At 37.8% G+C, this 21,021-nt stretch overlaps 2 protein-coding genes across 2 annotated transcripts; both read right to left on the bottom strand.

Moving 5' to 3' along the window:
• Positions 1 to 926: 926 nt before the first annotated feature.
• On the bottom strand, positions 927 to 2,443 carry LOC129237452 (vitellogenin-1-like). The gene is made up of 3 exons (XM_054872218.1): positions 2,145 to 2,443; positions 1,818 to 2,083; positions 927 to 1,742 (listed from the first exon to the last, which is right to left on the bottom strand). The coding sequence occupies exons 1-3, from the start codon at positions 2,362 to 2,364 to the stop codon at positions 1,062 to 1,064; spliced, it is 1,167 nt and encodes a 388-aa protein (XP_054728193.1). The 5' UTR covers positions 2,365 to 2,443; the 3' UTR covers positions 927 to 1,061.
• Positions 2,444 to 18,150: 15,707 nt separating this feature from the next.
• LOC129237451 (vitellogenin-1-like) lies at positions 18,151 to 19,968 on the bottom strand. The gene is made up of 3 exons (XM_054872217.1): positions 19,677 to 19,968; positions 19,132 to 19,394; positions 18,151 to 19,037 (listed from the first exon to the last, which is right to left on the bottom strand). Exons 1-3 carry the CDS (start codon positions 19,894 to 19,896, stop codon positions 18,354 to 18,356), a joined length of 1,167 nt encoding a protein of 388 aa, XP_054728192.1. The 5' UTR covers positions 19,897 to 19,968; the 3' UTR covers positions 18,151 to 18,353.
• Between the last annotated feature and the right edge of the window lie 1,053 nt (positions 19,969 to 21,021).

Here is a 21,021-nt window from a genome sequence, read left to right as displayed (position 1 = left end):
ATTTATTTTTGTTCGAGCTATTGTACCGACGAACGGACAGGTATGGCTAAATCGACTCCTCTCATCATTCTGGACACTTCTGTATATAAATCGACTCCACTCATCTTTCTGAACACTTCTGTATATAAATCCACTCCTTCCATCATTCTGAACACTTTTGTATACCTATGCCCATATCTGAAACGATTACTTTATGCTCTTGCTAACAGCCGTTATGTGAACGCAATCATATACACTTTTGCAGTTGTGCGTGCATATGAATATATATGAATTTCAAGCTGTTTTGATACCAATGTGCTAATATTATATTTTTTAAACATGTGGCAACTCTACAAAAAATAAATCTGTATTATATATTTCTGACACAGATCAATGATGTCTAAATTAAATTAACATAAATTTTTGTTAAAAGTAAATAAAACAGGTGGCAACTCTATTCAAGAACGTTATTGAACTTCGATGAGTATTCATTTTGCAGCCTTCTTGAACTTTAATTTTTATTTTTTATTCTTTATTTAATATTTATATTTCAGAAAAGTGGCAACCCTGTTCATAGACATGCTTGATTATAGCTTCCTCAAACTGTTTTAATAAATTTAAATTACCTTATTTGCAATAAAAATTAATTCTATATTTCTTTTTAGAGGTAATTCATTGCAAAATTAATTATAGATTTGAGCTTTATGAATCGCCTATCGCATGACGCCAATATTGTTTTACTGTATTCCAGAGAATACCCTAAGGTGTGACATCAAGTATTTCTCTCCCAAAACCCCCCATAGGCAACTCAAAGCAACATAAAAACAAATAAGAATCTTTCATAAAACCTCTGTCAGCCCGAAATCACTTGCAAATTGTTTTGTGTGCCATATTCCCAAAACGCAGGGTCAGCTTCTACTTCTACATAATCCTCCGCATACAATGGATAAGAGTGCTGGTTTGGTTATTTATTGGATTTTTGATAAAATATGTATGTATATAGATAGTGGTGGAGTACATAGTTATATTTTTATGAATACTAGAGCAAAAAATTTAAAAAATTGCTAGTATTTACGCGCCTTTCACTGCAATTCTTCACAACTGCCACATACAGTGGTTTCAGGGTTAGTATAGTCCGCAGTAGCATTTTTGCCATAGGGCTTCTCAGCATTCACTTCTAGAACATATCTGCCTCGTAACTTATGGGGCACAGCATATCCCATTGGATATTCACTGCCAACACATTTGCCCTCCTGCAAACTATCCAAAGAGTTGCAGCGCTTTGCCAGAAAATCATCTACATTATTTGGGTAAACCGACTCAACCCAATATTGCCAAACGATTTCATGTGAGCATTGTGGATCATTGCAGGCGTCTTGTACTGGGAATTTACCACCTACATAGAAATCAACATGACCAAATGCTTGGGGTTGCCCACTTACACCAGGATCCGTGTGAATGATATCAACAAAGTCAGCATCGCTAGAAGATATGACAGTGAGTTCTTCGCCCTCATTGAAACAGGGAAAAGCTGGATCAAGACCAGTTACGTAGGGCAACGTTTTCCCAGTCAAATCGCGGTAATAACGAGCAGCCGAACCCATTATTTGTGCACCCAGACTGTGACCCATTATATGTAGTTTTCCAATATCTATAATGGACTCCAAACGTTGTATGCCTATGGCAAGATATTTACCTATTTTGTCGGTATTCTCTGATGACCAGCTATAGAGTGTGTTTATGTAGTTACCTACATCTAGCGCCTGAAAAGAACTTAAATAATTAGAAACCCTTGAAGACAACCAGAATAATATTTGAAAGTAATAAATTTTTAATACCAGATAATTAGTATCACCGCGACAATTATATGCCTTGGCAAACGCGTCATGTCGCTCATTATTCACAGTCGTAGTAGTCCAACCAGTCGCAAATATAACCGTATTCTTGTCAGGGTCAAAATCTTCATCCTCTGCCAAGCCTGATGGATCTGCGACTGGATATTCTCGTTTATCGCAGGATGTGCGAAATTGAAATTTTATATCTCCGAGTGTTGGTTCATATTGATCAGGAGTTTTATCCTTGCCCTTGGCAATAACCGCCGAACCTAATAATTTCAAGCTAGCAGAAATCTTATTTTAATGCTCGTCAAGTGAACGGACACTTACAAATGGCATTTGCAACGCTATATAGAATTTCAGCAGGCAGTCCTTCAACTATATTTTTAATGGTCTTGAAAACGTAGTCTGGTCGCAAAGCTCCAGGTGCACTTTCAATTATGCCTTCGCTAATTTGTTCCAATGAATAAAGTATATCCTCTGCTGTGAATTCCAAGGCAATGTTGGTGTGTAGTATTGATAAAAGCGAAATTAGAAAAAATAACTTCATTGTGCTGGGTATCTAAAAGTATTCCAAGTTGCGCTATGTAAGCAGTTCACGACAGCTGTGTGTTCGTCAGCGAGTGCTTGCTACCAATTTATATTCATTTTGCGCAAAGCGGCGGCGTTTTTTATTGCTTTTCATTAAATAGTAGGCTGCTTACCTTAAATGGGTAATAAAAATAAAACTCTCTTAATAGAAAGAATAGCAAATTTCCCCGGAACAAAACAATTTTTCAATTACCATTTTCGCCTATTAATTTTTGGGAATTCTCTTTCGAACTTCAAGTTTTTCACTTTGAAGTCGACTCCCGCTGTCGTGTTGTTCTTTCGCCGCGTTATCGCTATTCTCACCTCGTCACGGTCAGGTAGCGCAACGACAGTCGCGTCGTCAACGATTGGGCTATTGAGATCTTCACAATATCTGTGACAGCTGTGACTGTTTAACAGGCTCGAGAAATGTTCTCTCCATAATTTAAGCACTGGCACTGGGTGCCAGTCACAAGATCGCCGTTTTTGTTCAGTATAAATACGGTGTGGTAGGAATTGCAGCAAAACTTTAAAAATTTAGGGATATTTATATACAATATTAACCATTTTTGCATTATTTACGATTTGTGCTTAGGGTCGCTGATAAAAGCGAAAGTTATCTTTAATATTTAATTTTCTAGAGAATTGAACCAAAATTTTTTGTAAAAGCTTTAAATAATTATAGAGTAAAGTCGGGTATTGTGGGCACCATTTTACCTTGATATTCATTTCTGCCAAAACAATGGTAAAAAAAGCGATCTTTTTTTCTTTTTAACAGATATTGAATTATCTTTGATTATCGTTTAATATAATCGTTTTCGTCTGATAATATAGAAAAATTGAAACTACCTTAAAAGTTGATGAAAAGCAAAATGGTGGGTAATGTGGCCCAGGGTATTCGGGTAAAGTGGGCCACTATATAATAGGACTATGAATAAGTTCGTGCGGTTTTACAACAGATGGCGTAACTTGATTATTATTCCATCGATCCACATTTCCAAACATTCATTGGAGAGCTACTGTCGTAAGGCACAAACGTCAGTATAAGGTTTTTATTTGAAGCGTAAACAACAATATTTTTACCACACTTGAAAATGTCGAATTTCGTGCCAAATAATGTGTTTTTGCGGGGAATTCTTTAATATGAAGAAAAAAGCAGCCGAAAGTCATCGTATCTTGGTGGAAGTTTATGGTGAGCATGCTCTAGCTGAGCGAACGTGCCAGAACTGGTTTGCACGCTTTAAAAGTGGTGATTTTGGCTTGGAAGACGAAGAACGCGAGGGTGCGCCGCCAAAGTTCATGGATACCGAATTGGAGGAATTGCTCGATCAAGATCCGGCTCAAACGCAAGAAGAGGTTGCAAAAACTTTGGGAGTTGATCAATCAACCATTTCCAAACGTTTAAAAGCCATGGGAATGATCCGAAAGGTAGGCCATTGGGTGCCGTATGAATTGAAGCCAAGGGACGTTGAACGCCGTTTTATGGCATGCGAACAACTGCTTCAACGGCACAAAAGAAAGGGTTTTTTGCATCGAATTGTGACTGGCGATGAAAAGTGGGTCCATTACGACAATCCAAAACGTCGGGCAACGTATGGATACCCTGGCCATGCTTCAACATCGACGTCGGCGCAGAATATTCATGGCCTGAAGGTTATGCTGTGTATCTGGTGGGACCAGCTGGGTGTTGTGTATTATGAGCTACTGAAACCGAATGAAACGATTACGGGGGATGTCTACCGACGACAATTGATGCGTTTGAGCCGAGCACTGCGAGAAAAACGGCCGCAATACGCCGATAGACACGACAAAGTTATTTTGCAACATGACAATGCTCGGCCACATGTTGCACAAGTGGTCAAAACATACTTAGAAACGCTCAAATGGGATGTCCTACCCCACCCGCCGTATAGTCCAGACCTTGCGCCATCCGATTACTATCTCTTCCGATCGATGCAACATGGCCTGGCTGACCAGCACTTCCGTAATTACGATGAAGTCAAAAAATGGATCGATTCGTGGATTGCGGCAAAACCGACCGAATTTTTCACAAAGGGAATCCGTGAATTGCCAGAAAGATGGGAAAAAGTAGTAGTAAGCGATGGACAATACTTTGAATATTAAATTTGTAACCATTTTACGTCAATAAAACCGCACGAACTTATTCATAGTCCTATTAAAATAACCAAAAACAATTGTAAGAGTTAATAATAACTCAATGAATTTATTTATATATTTTTTTAATTTTAATTAATGTCCTTCTTGGTTGACTATTTGAAAAAAAATTAATTAACATTAGGTAAATATAAATTCACATTCTGTACAGCAGATGGTGGAAATTTGTGTTTCTCGTACTCTTGCTCAAGTAAATAGAAAAAAACATCTTTACATTTCCTTTAGTGAAACCCATTGCTCTTTTAAAAGACGTTCCCGTTGGAGAGCGAAAACTAAGCTCATTTTTTGTGCCTGCGCAGGAATCCATGCATCCAACCTTTCCCGGGAAATTGCTTAAGGACCGAAAATTTGTTTGGTACTTTGGCAGTTCCGTCAATTGCACCGCCAGGGAACGAATATCGTGTCTTGTGAGGCCGCAAAGTCTTGATTTCATTTCTAATGTATATCTGTATATCTTACAAGGTCTTTTTCTGTGGCTTCATCCAGGATTAGCTTACGTCCAAGTAAAGTTTTTAAAAGCAGGCTTGCCATACTTTGCAATGCAAAGAGTGGTTAAGTTTCAAGGGCCGGTGTTGATATTGAATCAAATACAATTTTAAAAAAAAATTATCATTATTCCTCTTAACTGTGATAATATTAGTATGGCTCAATTACGCTTGGAACAAAATATTGGCCAAATGGCTGCTGCGGCCTCGGCGGCCTTCCTTATCTAAAGGGTAGTTAAGTTTCAGGGGCCGGTGTTGATTTTGAATCAAATACAATTTTTTTAGAAAATTATCATGATTTCTCTTAATTAAGATAATATTGGTATGGCTCAATTACGTCTGAAACAAAATATTGGCCAAATGGCTGCTGCGGCCTCGGCGCCCTTCCTTATCTAAAGGGTAGTTAAGTTTCAAGAGCCGGTGTTGATTTTGAATCAAATAAAATTTTTTAAAAAAATTATCGTCATTTCTCTTTATTATGACAATATTGGTATGATTCAATTATGTATAGAACAAAATATTAGCCAAAAGGCTGCCGCGGCCTCGGCGGCACACCTCCATCCGATGGTCCAAATTTTCGATGACGCTGAAGCATAACTGAAGTTCTATACCGTTAATGTGCCGAATGATCTCATCCTTTAGCTCTTGAATTGTTGCTGGCTTATCGACGTACACCATTTATTTCAAATAACCCCAAAGAAAGAAGTCCAACGGTGTCGTTGACGTTTAGGTGTGGTTCACATTCAACATCGGCCCTTGAAATTTAACCACCCTTTATAACGCGGCACATCAAAAGTCTTTGATGCAAAAAGTGTGCCCATCTCCTCATTCCTAACAGCTACAATAGATTTTTTCACCATACCGGGGTCCATTTCCTTATTTCTCCATTATTGGCATGTCTAAAAATGTATAATTGGGTTACAAAACAGGAAAATTAACAAGAATTTGAAAAATACTAAGGGAGTAATGTGGGCTACTAGTTTACAATATCCGACGCTGACTAGCCCACATTAGCCACTGTGCCATTTACAAGAAAAAAAGTATTACAAACTTTTGTTTAAATAATTTAAAAAGAGTTTCTTACCGCATTAAAAAATGCAGAATAGTTTAATAATTCTATCTGAACTTTAACACTCTAAAAATAATCACTTGCTAAAAAATACCATTAATATTACCCGCCACTGAAAAACAAATCGACTGCACTTCACAAAATATTTGTGTTCAACTGCTCATCTGTAAAGAGTCCAATGCAAAAGGCGAGCAACGTAAAACATCCTTTATATGAATTTTCAAGTTCATAAGCAATCTTCCTAGTGCATCTTCGTGATTATGAAAAATACAGACGTTGGCCACATTACCCACAATTAGCCCACAATACCCGATCTTACTCTATTTGTTTATTGTTCCTTCCTTCCCAACCCTTGCCAACGCCGTCACAAATTTTTGTGTTCGAGCACCGTCCTGGCCTCGCGCCATTTAAAAGGTGTGCCATTTGGTTCAAATATGTTTAGTTTTACCTCGTTTGCAAAATGCGTGGTCCTCTAAAACTGTGAATACTTATTTGGATGGTCACGCGCGAGCTGCAATCTCTTACTTCTATTCCTTGCACTTGCGAAAGGCTTACTACGGGCGATTCTGCCTTTGAAATTTGCCTCATTCAGTACTCTTCGAACAATTTCTGTATGGTAAGTCGCACCTCAATCATTTTTGGTTATTTCAGCTAACTTTGAAGGGCTTGTTGCTAGATGTTTCTTTATGTGGCACTGACACTAATCACTGACACACTTTCTCGGTGAAAGTTTTAATAAGGGCCTGTCGTCCCTTATTTAGCACACGATTTTCATGCACCAGGCGTTAAATAATATGAGCTGAGCTGTTGACGATCTTAAATGTACAATTTCAGCTATTTTGCGATGCGACATTCCTCTTTTTAATAGGACTATGAATAAGTTCGTGCGGTTTTTTTTCGAAATTTGAAACTTTATTGACGTAAAATGCTTACAAATTTAATATTCATAGTATTGTCCATCGCTTGCTACTACTTTTTCCCATCTTTCTGGCAATTCACGGATTCCCTTTGTGAAAAATTCGGTCGGTTTTGCCGCAATCCACGAATCGATCCATTTTTTGACTTCATCGTAATTACGGAAGTGCTGGTCAGCCAGGCCATGTTGCATCGATCGGAAGAGATAGTAATCGGATGGCGCAAGGTCTGGACTATACGGCGGGTGGGGCAGGACATCCCATTTGAGCGTTTCTAAGTATGTTTTGACCACTTGTGCAACATGTGGCCGAGCATTGTCATGTTGCAAAATAACTTTGTCGTGTCTATCGGCGTATTGCGGCCGTTTTTCTCGCAGTGCTCGGCTCAAACGCATCAATTGTCGTCGGTAGACATCCCCCGTAATCGTTTCATTCGGTTTCAGTAGCTCATAATACACAACACCCAGCTGGTCCCACCAGATACACAGCATAACCTTCAGGCCATGAATATTCTGCGCCGACGTCGATGTTGAAGCATGGCCAGGGTATCCATACGTTGTCCGACGTTTTGGATTGTCGTAATGGACCCACTTTTCATCGCCAGTCACAATTCGATGCAAAAAACCCTTTCTTTTGTGCCGTTGAAGCAGTTGTTCGCATGCCATAAAACGGCGTTCAACGTCTCTTGGCTTCAATTCATACGGCACCCAATGGCCTACCTTTCGGATCATTCCCATGGCTTTTAAACGTTTGGAAATGGTTGATTGATCAACTCCCAAAGTTTTTGCAACCTCTTCTTGCGTTTGAGCCGGATCTTGATCGAGCAATTCCTCCAATTCGGTATCCATGAACTTTGGCGGCGCACCCTCGCGTTCTTCGTCTTCCAAGCCAAAATCACCACTTTTAAAGCGTGCAAACCACTTCTGGCACGTTCGCTCAGCTAGAGCATGCTCACCATAAACTTCCACCAAGATACGATGACTTTCGGCTGCTTTTTTCTTCATATTAAAATAATGAAGAAGAATTCCCCGCAAAAACACATTATTTGGCACGAAATTCGACATTTTCAAGTGTGGTAAAAATATTGTTGTTTACGCTTCAAATAAAAAACTTATACTGACGTTTGTGCCTTACGACAGTAGCTCTCCAATGAATGTTTGGAAATGTGGATCGATGGAATAATAATCAAGTTACGCCATCTGTTGTAAAACCGCACGAACTTATTCATAGTCCTATTAAATGCTCCAAAACTAGCTCACGCTTTTTTATCGAAGTTCGTGCTCTCATGGTTAAAAAAAACAAAACAAGCGTACCAGGCCAAGCCAAACTGACTCTACCAACTCTCGCATACTAAAAATATACTTTCGTTTGTTGAAACTTGCGCAGGGAATACCGGTACTTTCAGTTGTATCATTTAAGCTGCAGCATGCATTTTTGTGTTTTTTGCATTACAATGAAATGCGTGGACACTTTTTTGTATTTTATGTTGAGAAATGTAATTAAGCAAAATAAATAAGATGCCTGCATACTCCATTTTCGCAAAATATTGTGAAATATCTATATCAAAAAACTCGTATCTGTATCTAATAAGGTGTGAGTGACTGTATTTCGAAACCACGTTTATTTAATTGAATTTCTTTAACGCCCACAGCAAATTCTTAAACAGAAGAAGTCTAGTAATATTTAAATAAATTTATGAAAATTTCACTTCTAACTCAATCGGTGTGAGTTACCTCTTCCATATTCACCTGATAGTCGGAAGAAGTATCATAGCTTTTAAGCCTTCAAGTAAAAAACTTTATTGTAAATTAATAGGCTGCAGTTAAAAACAATTGGCGCAGTTGACGAAGTGAGCAACACCAGTAGATGTCATAAGTGAAGTATTTGTTTTATAGTTGTTTACTAGTAAAAACTAATTAAAGTTAGTAGGCAGTTAATTTGATTTCCCACACTAAACGTAAATGTTTTGTTGTGAAAGCAAATTTAAAGATAAGGAACCGTAAAAATTCTTTTGTAATTGAGTAGCCACACAGACTGCGCATATACACATACCTATGCATGTGTGTGTGTGTGCACACTTATATAAGTACGTAAACAGTTTAATTACAAAATCCAATTTACATATATTACAGTTTTTTATAAGATAAAGCGAAAACTTTCAAAAAAGTAGAAAAGACGGGAAGGAAACTTAAAAAAGTGTTGCTGCTTATTAGCTGTCGCTTTGAATTGAAAAACGTGTGGATATACTATAAGCATTTTGCTTATACGCACTAATGAATTTCCATTTAGCATTGGTGTACACCAGAAATACTGCTTGCAAAAGAAAATCTCAAAATAGCCGAGAATTTACTTAAAAAATAATAGCTTAAAGACAGCAAATGTACAAAATATACAAAAAAAAAATTATTTATAAAAAATCATTTTGTTCAAAAATAAATTCATTACAAATAAAGTTTTTCTAGTGAAAATGATTAATTAAAATCATTTAATGATTAATTAAAATCATTCAAAATGTTTTTTTTTATTCAAATTATGTAATGCTAATTAAAAAAATATTTTAAAATACTATATATTTAAAAAATTTAAATTTTAATTTTAAATTAATATTGTTTTCAAAAATAAATTCATTAAACATAATTTTTTTAGGTAAAATGATAAAAAAAAAAAATTAAAAAAAAAGGATTTTTTTTCAAAAGTAAATTCATTAAAAATAATTTTTTTAGTTAAAATTATTAATTAAATCATTTAATGATTAAATACAATAAAATCATTAAAAATGTTTTTTTTATTCAAGTTTTTTAATGCTAGTTAAAAAAGCAAAATATTAAAAAAAAAATTTCACTAAAATTCATTAAAAATAAAATTTTTTTTAGTTAAAATTATTAATTAAAATCATTTAATGATAAATTATAATTATTTAATTATTGATTAAAATCATTCAAAATGTTTTTTTTTATTCAAATTTTTTAATATTAAAAAAAAAATTATTAAAAAAGGATTCTTTTTTTCAAAAATAAATTCATTAAAAATAATTTTTTTAGTTAAAATGATTAATTAAAATCATTCAAAATGTGTTTTATATTCAAATTTTTTTAATGCTAAGTAGAAAAAATATATTTATATTATATATTAAATTTTAAAAAAATTTTAATTTAAATTTTAAATTAATATTTTTTTTTTATTTTTTTTTAATTTTAAATTAATATTTTTTTCAAAAATAAATTCATTAAAAATAATGTTTTTGTAATTCAAAATGATTAAATAGTAATTCTCAATAATTAAAATCATTAAAAATTAATTGTTTTTTTTTTTTTAATACTAATTAAAAGAATTTCCCTGTAGTAAAGCCAATATTTCTCTATGGGGCTCTAGTGTGGTGGACTGCATTAAGAAAAACGACACACAAAACACCTATGGAAAGTACTCAACGCCTTGGTGCACCCTCCACTACAGGGGCAGATAAAACTACTCCTACGGCAGCACTTGAAAGAATACTCAACCTACCACCGATTGACATTGCGACAGAAGGTCTAGCAGCTAGCACTGCCGCAAGACTTAACGAAGCGGGTGAATTTACCTGTAAAATATTCGGACATAGCTCAATAGGTATGAGTTATTGGACCAATACGGACTATATGACTCCGAAATACAATTGGGTGAAGAGATTCCGAACAACAGTGGAAGAAGAGGGGTGGAGAAGAGGTATGAAACGTAGCCCGAATACGCTTAATATATTTACTGACGGCTCGAAAATGATGGACGGAGTAGGTGCAGGGATTTATTGCGCGGAGCTGGACATCAGGCGGCCAATCAAAAGCTCCCTGACCATTGCAGTATTTTTCAAGCAGAAAACTGTGCGGTAGGAAAGGTTGCAGAAATAGCGGTAGCAAGGACGTCGAGCAACTCCAGCATAAATATATACGTTGACAGTCAGGCGGCAAGAGACAATAAACTCATATGAAATTTCATCTAAAAACGTTCTTAGGTCCAGGGAAGCCATGGAGAGACTAGCCGCAGACAGAGGGATCTATTGGGTACGCGGACATAAAGGTATTGCATGAAACGAAATTGTAGATGAGATTGCCAAAAGTGCTCTTTCCATACAATTTGAACAAGAAAACGACATACTGAAACCTTTAAATGCGGTATTCAATTACATCGCTGCGGAAATGAAAATATGCATAAACAGGAGGCGGAATAATCTACCCACTTGCAAAACTGCAAAAGTTATGTGTACACAGAATGTAGATAAATACACCAGATTCGTACTAGCCCTGTCTGGAAAAGAAAGCACAGCTATCGTAGGCATGCTGACAGGCCACAATTTGCTAGCGGCACACGCATACAAAATGGGAATTGAAAACAATGATATCTTCAGATTTTGCTAGCTAGAACCCTAATGAAATGTTTAGGAGCTCCACAATCTGACAGGTTAAAATGTCTCTCGGGGTTAGAGCTTCAGGACTTTCTTAGATGCGCAAAAGACGCAGGCTTATTACAAGAACACTACTATAAGGAACGATTTCGAAATCTATACCGATGGTTCTAAGATGAACTGTGGTGTGGGAGCTGGCTTCCATTCAGAGTCGCTCAACCTATCTCAGTCAATTCGTCTTCCTAACTATGCTAGCGTGTTCCAGGCAGAATTGTTGGCGATCAGAGAAGCATGCAAATCACTACAACTCTACATGGAAGTTGGTGCAAGAGTAGCTATCTTCTCAGACAGTCAAGCAGCTTTAAAGGCCCTAGACTCCAAATCCATTTCATCCAAACTAGTCTTACAGTATAGAGAGGAGCTGGGAATGCTTAGTCAGTGGCTTGAAATAACTTTGATATGGGTTCTCGGTCACAGAAACCTACGGGGTAAAAGATAGCTGATGAGCTAGCAAAGAAGGTTCAACACTAGAAATAGCAGTCTCCACCCCACTGAACACAATAAAAGCATCCACTATAATGCTTTAGCCGAAAGAAGATGGAAGCAACTAGCTAAATGTATTACAACAAAAGACACATGGCCGTCATACAAAATCCAAAGAACGAATGATCTGTTAGGATGCTCTCGGCCAAACCTCTCACGCATTACTGCAACCCTTAGAGGCCATTGGAGAGTAGGGGATCATGCAGCTAGACTCATCCTACCCTTCAATCCTATCTGCAGAAGCTGTCAAGCGGAAGGAGCGAAGGAGTCTTTTCCACAACTTATGTGAATGCCCAGGGCTAGCTGGGGCACGACTACGCTCCTTTGGTAAATCTTTCTTACAGCAAATTAATGAGATCTCAGGCATCGAGATAAAGAATTTGCTGCTATCCGTGGACCTCACTAAATGGATCTGACTTAGAACAAAAAAAAAAACAAACATAATTATACGAGGACGGGGTAGTAAAACGGTGCTAGTCAATAATTACGATTATTTCAGGGAAAATACTGAATCCCTTCCACAACAACAACAACAACTGTAAGGAAAAGTAAGGGTCAAGCTCCAACTGGTACCACTAAGGACTAATAGGTCTATGTAATGGCCTTCAGCCAGCCAGGTAAACCTAACCTAGCCTAACCTAAAGGGTTTTCCTATAACAGGTGTTATATTGAATAGCCCGCTATTTTGGTAGATGTGCCTTTTGAAGTTGGTATTTTTTGATATTTGACAAGTAGAAACTACACCATTAATAAAAATGGAACGATGAACGCTTAAACAACGCATTAAAATTATTAAAATTCACTATAAAAATGGTCCAAATTTTCAGAGATGGTTCGTAAAACTTGAACATTTTTGAGTCAACGTGAACCACCTTGTCAGAGCGCAATACAGAAATTGGTGGAAAAATTTGAGCTGTTGAGACAAGTTAGTGAAGTGAAGAATAAAACCCGTGCACGGCGCTCAAGAACAGCCGAAAATCGAAAATATTGCTGTGGTAGCCGAAAGTGTTGAAGAAAACCCAGGTTTGTCCATTCCTCGTCGTTCTTTGGAATTAGGCATTCCACAAACGTCATTACACCGTATTTTGCATAAAGATTTGAGTCTTAAGGCTTATAAAGTCCAGTTAACACAAGAACTCAAGCCGGCCGATCATCAACAACGTCGCGTCTTTGCTGATTGGGTCGTTCAAATGCATGAAAAAGATCCGGAATTCCATCGAAAAATCATCTTGAGTGATGAGGCCCATTTCCACTTCGTCAACAAGCAAAATTGTCGGATCTGGGGCTCAGAAAATCCAAGAGTTATTGTTGAAAAGCCTCTCTATCCGCAACGTGTGACGGTTTGGTGCGGTTTATGGTCCGACGGAGTCATTGGACCTTACTTTTTCGAAAATGAAGCTGGAGCAACAGTAACGGTGAATGGAATGCGCTATCGAGAGGTGATTAACGATTTTTTATGTCCGGAATTCGATGGCGCTACGGGCCACACAAGCAACGATTGAACCATTGATCATAACTCCTCTTATTGGAAAGCCCTGTAGTTAAAAAAGTTTAAAAATTAAAAAACTAGTCATGGTTCTAAATTCAGTGGAAGCAAACCAGACCCGTATGAGAACTAGCGAAGTTTTCTGCAGTGCTTTTTCTTCAATCACATTTTGCACTTCTCTCGTACTTTCATATAGAATTTATTCATTAAAGTACTTGTCTCCTAAGTCTTGTCAGCAACAACTTAAAATACTCCTTATTAACTACGTCGCGATTTTTTGAAATTCTCTAGCGAAAGCAGAAGATTCACCACACTTTGCGTTTACACTGTAATACTTGAGTTTGTGTTTGCTATGCGCCTTCATAAATTCCGCGAACTTGTGGTAAGACGATGCAAAGCCAGTTTGAAAAGCATAATCCGCGACAAGCGTATGCAAGTGCGTGTAGTCTTAGAAACCCTGCAGTAAATTGGAATGTTGCTTTTCGGGCGGTGATATCAAAGGCTTAGCTATACAGGGTTAGCAGGAAAGTCGTCACAGATGCTTAAAGTTATTCTTATTTATGTCATTTCTGATTAAAGTGGTTATATGGTAAGCTGTGCAAAACTTAATCATTTTCAGGATATTCGAATTGAAATATTATATTAGGTGCGCAGTCAAGTTCCCGCTGTTTTTTGTTTTTTTTTTTTTAATAAAAATACAACTTTATTCTGAAAAAATGGTTACCAGTGACTCATTGAATATATTGTCCATAGCTAGCTAATATATACTTTTTTCCATCTTCCTGGTAGATCTCGTATACCGTCGCGGTAAAACTGTTGATCTTTTGAAGCTATCCACGGATCAACCCATTTTTTGATGTCTTCATATGAATGAAAATGCAGATCAGCTAGACCATGTGCCATCAGGGACAAATATAGTTGCGTATGCACCGTGCACCGTCACACTAATTTCATGCAAGATTCATACTTCATATGCGCATTCCAAACGAGCCAACCAGCATGCGGAAACGAGCACCCAATTGTATGTAAGAAGTGTTCTAATACAAATTGGTTTTTTCTTCCACAGAATGAAATGAAATGCTTTCTGCTGATGCAACTTATTTTTGAGTGCTTTCGGTCTAGAGTAAGCACTACATGGCCGTGATAGCCGACTTTTTCCGATCAGCACGACAAAAGTGGCACTGAAAGAAAGACATGGACTATCTTGAATTTCAGCTGAATAGTTTGCCAAGCCTCACTCTTGTCCTTCAAGTAATCGACTTTGATTCCGGCTGGCGCATCCGGGGTTAATAGAGGCTGCCCCCAAGGTGGTGTGCTGTCTCCATTGTTCTGGTGCATGGTGATCGATCCTCTACTCCTCACTTTAAATGATCCTGGAGTCTACGCACTAGCTTATGCGGACGACTTTGCATGTTTGTTAACGGGCTCTTGCCTAACGAACACCTATAGAAAAGTGCAGAAAACTCTGTATATGATTGACACTTGGTGCTGTGCTAATAGGCTATTGGCAAACCCCAACAAAACTGATACAGCCCTCTTTAACAGAAGGAGGAAGCTTGATGGACTCGTTCTGCCTAAGCTTAAATGAGTCACAATCCAGGTATCCAAAGAAATCCAATTTCTTGGAGTAATCCTCGATAGTAAACTTCTTTGGAAGTCACACGTTGAAACAAAGACATCCAAAGCACTGACAGCTTTGTGGCAGTGCAAAGGTGTTTTTGGGAAAATGTGGGATCTTTCTTCTAGCAAGGTCCTATGAATCTACACAGCTATGATAAGACCTATTATCACCTATGCATCAGTAATCTGGATGAGTAGACTCTCTCTCTCTCTCGTGTGAGTTGGGAGGACCTTATCGAGACTACAACGCACTCGGGCCATCTGTTGCACCGGAACTTTTCCGACTACTTCAGGTCCGCCATAAGATGCTCTGGTTGGTCTACCACCAGTTGATGCTTTCATCCAAGGAGAGACCTTCAAGGCCATCTGCAGATTGAAACACAATGGGAACTGATACGACGCCTGTCCGGCATTGGACAACAGAGAAGGCATGGATTTCGATCCAACGATTCTCTCCATGCCCCTTTTGCCCCTTGACTCCATGCCATCAAGAGTCGTATTTGAAAAGAGATACAGTATAGTGCTGCCCGACGCCCATTTGTAGTCAAACTCTGAAAATGAGCCCGGCAAACACTGTTTTTGCATTTTCATGGATGGCTCCAGGACCGAGCATGGCTCCGGTTCTATGGTCTACGTGGAATCCAGCGGGACAAAACTGCACTTTGCTCTTAGAATGCATGCATCTGTGTTTCAACCGGAGGTGTATGCAGTTCAAGAAGCGATGAAGTTTGTTGTGGAAAACAAATAGAGAAGCAGATATATACATATGTATCTGTAGCGACAGCCAAGCTATACACATGGCCTTAGACATCCTTCCAACCACTTCAAGGGTAGTCGAGTCCTGTAAATATAGGCTGAACTCTACCGGTAGACATAATTATCTTGATGCTAACATGGGCTCAGAGGCCAACTTCTTTGGCCTGGAACCCGTTCTGCCACTCCCTTCTGCAGCCATCAAAGCCACGGTTAGCAAATGGGTTACTACAACCCACAAGCTTGGTAGGCTAAGAGAGGTTGCAGATGGGCTACACTGATGGTACCTGTCATGTCCGGCCGACTGTCGCAAATCCTTCTGTCATTAAACAGAAGTGACTGCAGACAGCTGGTTGGACTGATGACGGGTCACTTTCTGTGGGCGAAGCACATGGAAAATGTAGGCATCTCAGACAGTGAACTCTGCCCAGCTTGTGAAGATGAGGCTCAGACGGCGGACTACTTTCTGTGCATCTGCCCAGCCTTTGCTCGAATCAGGCTTGAGGTCTTTAGCACTGCTTTGTTAAGAAGCGACCAGCTTGGCTCCTTGGCACCACAAAATCTACTCGGGTGTCTTCGGAGGTCGGGTAGATTGAAAGAAAATTAAAAGGGATACCGAGTGCAGTACAATGGACTTAAGTGTGTCTGAGTGGTGTACTTGTTAGTTGTCGCGATAGAAAAAAAGGAAAAAAATCGACTATTATGTGATAAGTTCTACAAAGGAGTTACAAGCAGTTTCCGTGATGTCATTGCCCTTTCTGACCTTTCTGAGCATGCAGCACTACCGATTTTACATAGGCAATGAAAAGTGGATAATATTCTTAAAACTCCTGATTAGATTAGGTGATAGTGTTTAGTAAGACATACTTGGGTTGTTGGAAATTTGTGATCCCACAGTGAACCTCACAGTTTCATGCAAGTTGTTAGATTTCTGACACTCATGGGGCTAAGATCATTAAGTTCCTAGAAGAAATCCTTAAACTCTAAACCTAAGCAAAGCACAGGCGATTTTGTCTATTCTGCTCCCTCAAGTTCTGGCAGCATCTTCAGGTCTAGCTGCATGTAAGCCAATAAAACAAAGCCCCTTACGATCCCTGGTTGTTAAGAAAATGTCCTGTCTACTGAAAGTATGTAGTGACTCTATGCATTGGGAATTTATGGTCAGCCAAAGTTACTACAAAATCAGGCTGATTAAACACTTGGCCTTATTGTGGAATTGCTGAGAAAGGAAGAGCCGCAAGACGCTAAAAGGCATATTTGTTTAGACTAAATTTAATTTACTTGTCAGTTTACTTCGCTTATATGCAGATTTATTTTCTCTTCACTTGAACTGATTTTACGCCAATGTAAAAGGGAAAATACGCATAGAACTGTACTTACAGGTGTGGCCACAATAATAGCACAACGGCATTTTGTCGAGATTTGACTATTTTTTATTTTATTTTCTTGTTGTTTTTCGTAAAAATATTTATTCCACTACGACAAAAACCATGCAACTCAAAGTTATACCCTTTGTATAAAATTTAAAAAAACTTTATTAAATTTGCATGAAAATTTCAACCTTTTTCAAATAATTCTGGGTGTGCTTTATTGTCCATGTAATTTTGGCATAACTTTGAGTAAGTGGAAAATGGCACAAAGTTCTTGTTTATACCACAATTTGCTGTGAGTTAAATATTTTCATTAAGGAAAACTACCAATTTTAGCTTGAAGCTAATGTGAATTTATCCAATAATGCGCCATTCGCACAGACAAAAATACGAGTCAGTCAATGGCATGCAAAATAGGCAACTTCATTTTAAATACTATCTGCTTTTCGATACAAAATTTTCTCCCTATTTCAAGTTTTCTTCCATATTGAGTTGGCTATTCGTTGATATCTCATAAGTTAATAAATGCATTTCACTGAGCCTTGACATTTGCAGTTGTATGGAATCTTCAAGTATTCCCAACGTAAAAAAAAGCAGCTCACCCTTCTTCAATTCCCTCACACATCGAATGTTTGAATGCCATTCGCAGCTGAAGATTTTGTTTAAAACTAAATACAATAAAACTCATTTCTCTACTGGCAGATCTCTTCGCCAGAATAAAATACAAATATTTTGAAATGACCCTTTAAAATATAACCACCACCATTTTTATTAAACAATATTTGCTTGCACAGTAATAAAACATAAAATATATATATATATAATTGGCGCTTACACCCTTTTCGAGTGTTTGGCCGAGCTCCTCCTCCTATTTGCGGCGTGTGTCTTGATGTTCTTCCACAAATGGAGGGACCTACAGTTTCAAGCCGACTCCGAACTGCAGATATTTTTTTATGAGGAGCTTTTTCATGGTTTGCCATTGCCTGCCGAGAGGCGACCGCCATTAGAAAAAACTTTTTCTTCATTTTGGTTTTTCACAGAGATTCGAATCTACGATCTCTCTAAACTCCGAATGGTATTCACACACCAACCCATTCAGCTACGGCGGCCGCGTAATAAAATTAAAAATAAAATATAAGTAAATGTTAACTGATATGCACTTTAAAAACGTTCATAGGTCTACTTCCTAAATAATCGACAACTGCCAAGAGTTGAGGAATCAGGATCAGTGTAGTCATCAGTTGCATTTTTGCCATAGGGCTTCTCTGCATTCACTTCTAGAACATATCTGCCTCTTAACTTATGGGGCACAGCATATCCCATGGGATATTCACTGCCAACACATTTTCCCTCCTGCAAACTATTCAGGGAGTTGCAGCGCTTTGCCAGAAAATCATCTTCATTATTTCGATAAACCGACTCAGCGTAGTAAGAAACAGCGATGTTATGTGAGCAAGTGGGATCATTGCAGGCGTCTTGTATAGGAAATTTACCCCCAACATAGAAGTCCACATCTCCGTAGGCGGCGAATTGACCAAACGAACCAGGATCCGTGTGAATGATATCAACAAAGTCAGCATCGCTGGCAGATATGACTGTGAGTTCCTCGCCCTCATTGAAACAGGCAAAAGCTGGATCAAGACCAGTCACATAGGGCAACGTTTTCCCAGTAAAATGACGATAGTGACGAGCAGCAGAACCCATTATTTGTGCACCCAAACTGTGACCCATTATATGTAGTTTTCCAATATCTATAATAGACTCCAAACGTTCTATGCCTACGGCAAGATATTCGCCTATTTTGTCGGTATTCTCTGATGACCAGAAATATAGCGTATTTACGTAGTTACCCATGTCTAGGGCCTGGAAAAAGAGAGCAAAACGAAGAAGGCAAAATTACATTTGGACAAGAATTGGATTAGGAAGTAATAAACTTAAAAGTAAGTCATAGTAATACCAGATAATTAGTATCGCCACGACTATTATACGCCTTGGCTAGTGCAGCTTGCTGATCATTATTCACAGTCGTAGTCCAACCAGTCGCAAATATCACTGTATTCTTTTCAGGATCGAAATCTTTGTCGTGAGCCAAACCTGATGGATCTGCGACAGGATATTCTCGTTTATCGCAGGGTGTGCGAAATTGAAATTTTATATCTCCCAGTGTTGGATCATATTGATCAGGAGTCTGATCCTTGCCCTTGGCTATAACCGCCGAACCTTGGAGTGTCAGGAGGAAAAAGAGTGATTAGGAAATTATAAAATTTACTTTAAGAAATGAGGCTGCATCTATGGGACTTTTAGGTATTTTATAACACATCGCTCTTGGAATTCAATCCAAACTTGAAATCAATAATTCAGAAAATTTTGTCATTTAAATGTAACTGTAAATGAAATGTTGTTATTATGCAAGTGAAATGAAGATACTCTTTGAGCAAAATATAGAAATAGTCAAAATAGTACGAATATTAGTAGAAATTAGTTGATGGAATTGATACTTACAAATTGAATTTCCAATGCTGTTTGCGATTTGAGCAGGTAACCCTTCGACTATATTTTTTATAGACTTGAAAAGGTAGTCTGGTCGCAAAGGTCCGGGTGCACTTTCGACTAAGCCTTCGATCGCCTGTTCTACTGAGTACAACAGATCCTGTATTGTGAAATCCAATGCAATATTGGCGTGCAGTATTGACAAAAGGAGAATGAAGGAAAACAGCTTCATTCTACAAAAATTTAAAATCTTGAACTTTGTGGAGAAAACAACTTCTACTTCCCAATTAGATTTACTTCAGTGTTTCAGTATGCACCTCCAATTTATAGTAAAATTTCGTTGAGGAAACTAACTACGCAGAAGTCAATTTACTAAGACGCAAATTTGTATGCTTATGTTAAGTGGGTAATAAAAATACGAATTAGCGCTGAGCGCATTTAAAAGCAATATTTATATGACACTTATATTGTAAAGGAATTCCAAGTTCTAAGTCTTTATTATTATTAGGATTTTACCCTATTCACAAGTTCTGTAGCTGTTCTGTTGGGGTATACGCTGGTAGACAGAAAAGTCAATCCTAGGCAGATGCACTGATGCGGTGAGGTTAGGGGCAGGGTGAAAATTGTTTTTAGGTTATTCCCAGATTCCTTAATAATTAATTCTAATTTGAGAAACCAAGGCCAAGGTTAAATGACAATTGCGAAATATGGAAATAATTTACCTCTTCCACCTCCTATTAGCGGAAAATTATTACATGTCTTTGAAGTTGGGTATGATGCTGATAAAAATTAATAGGCTGCAGGCATAATTGAATTGTAGGAGGCTAGGTACGTAAACAACTTTCGCCCTCCCTCTTCGTAAATCGGTTATCTAATTTGAAAACATGTTGCTTCTTTACATATATACGTAGAAGTTTTGTAAAAAAAAAACCTTTTAAATTGTAGTAAAAATTAATCTTTTTAATGCAAAATAAATCGTCGGCAACACTTCCGTTTTGACGCTTCGCCTTTTAGTTATTCGTTGAAAGCCATTTCTTTGGGATTTTCACGTATTTTTGCTTCCGTGGAACAAACCCGCAAGATATAAACTTTTTGTATATGGGTCGAGTGGCAATTTTGAATAAATTAAATTGAATATTTTTTTAGAGCAATGATTTTTTTCTGGAACATACTACCTGTATGTATATAGTAGTGTAGATCATAAAAAAAAATTTGGGTTTATCGTTTGAGAGAGCGAACCGAGGATTGAGTGAGTTTCTGCTTGAGCTCCTTTACGGATTTATTTATATGGGCTGCATGGCTCATAAGGTTTGTTAGCTCGTATCAGTGTGGTACATCTTTAGATGAAACTGTTGAG

This window comes from Anastrepha obliqua, chromosome 2 (assembly GCF_027943255.1).
Source record: "Anastrepha obliqua isolate idAnaObli1 chromosome 2, idAnaObli1_1.0, whole genome shotgun sequence".
NCBI classification, from domain to species: domain Eukaryota; kingdom Metazoa; phylum Arthropoda; class Insecta; order Diptera; family Tephritidae; genus Anastrepha; species Anastrepha obliqua.
This window is presented reverse-complemented; position numbering and strand designations above follow the sequence as displayed.

Excerpts from the sequence above, each read along its gene's own strand:
- LOC129237451 (XM_054872217.1), bottom strand. The coding sequence starts at position 19,896 with ATGAAGCTGTTTTCCTTCATTCTCCTTTTGTCAATACTGCACGCCAAT. Across the intron at positions 19,395-19,676 it reads CAGCATTGGAAATTCAATTT|GTTCGGCGGTTATAGCCAAG; the intron begins GTAAGTATCAAT and ends TGACACTCCAAG. Across the intron at positions 19,038-19,131 it reads GTGGCGATACTAATTATCTG|GCCCTAGACATGGGTAACTA; the intron begins GTATTACTATGA and ends CTCTTTTTCCAG.
- LOC129237452 (XM_054872218.1), bottom strand. The coding sequence starts at position 2,364 with ATGAAGTTATTTTTTCTAATTTCGCTTTTATCAATACTACACACCAAC. Across the intron at positions 2,084-2,144 it reads TAGCGTTGCAAATGCCATTT|GTTCGGCGGTTATTGCCAAG; the intron begins GTAAGTGTCCGT and ends TGAAATTATTAG. Across the intron at positions 1,743-1,817 it reads GCGGTGATACTAATTATCTG|GCGCTAGATGTAGGTAACTA; the intron begins GTATTAAAAATT and ends AGTTCTTTTCAG.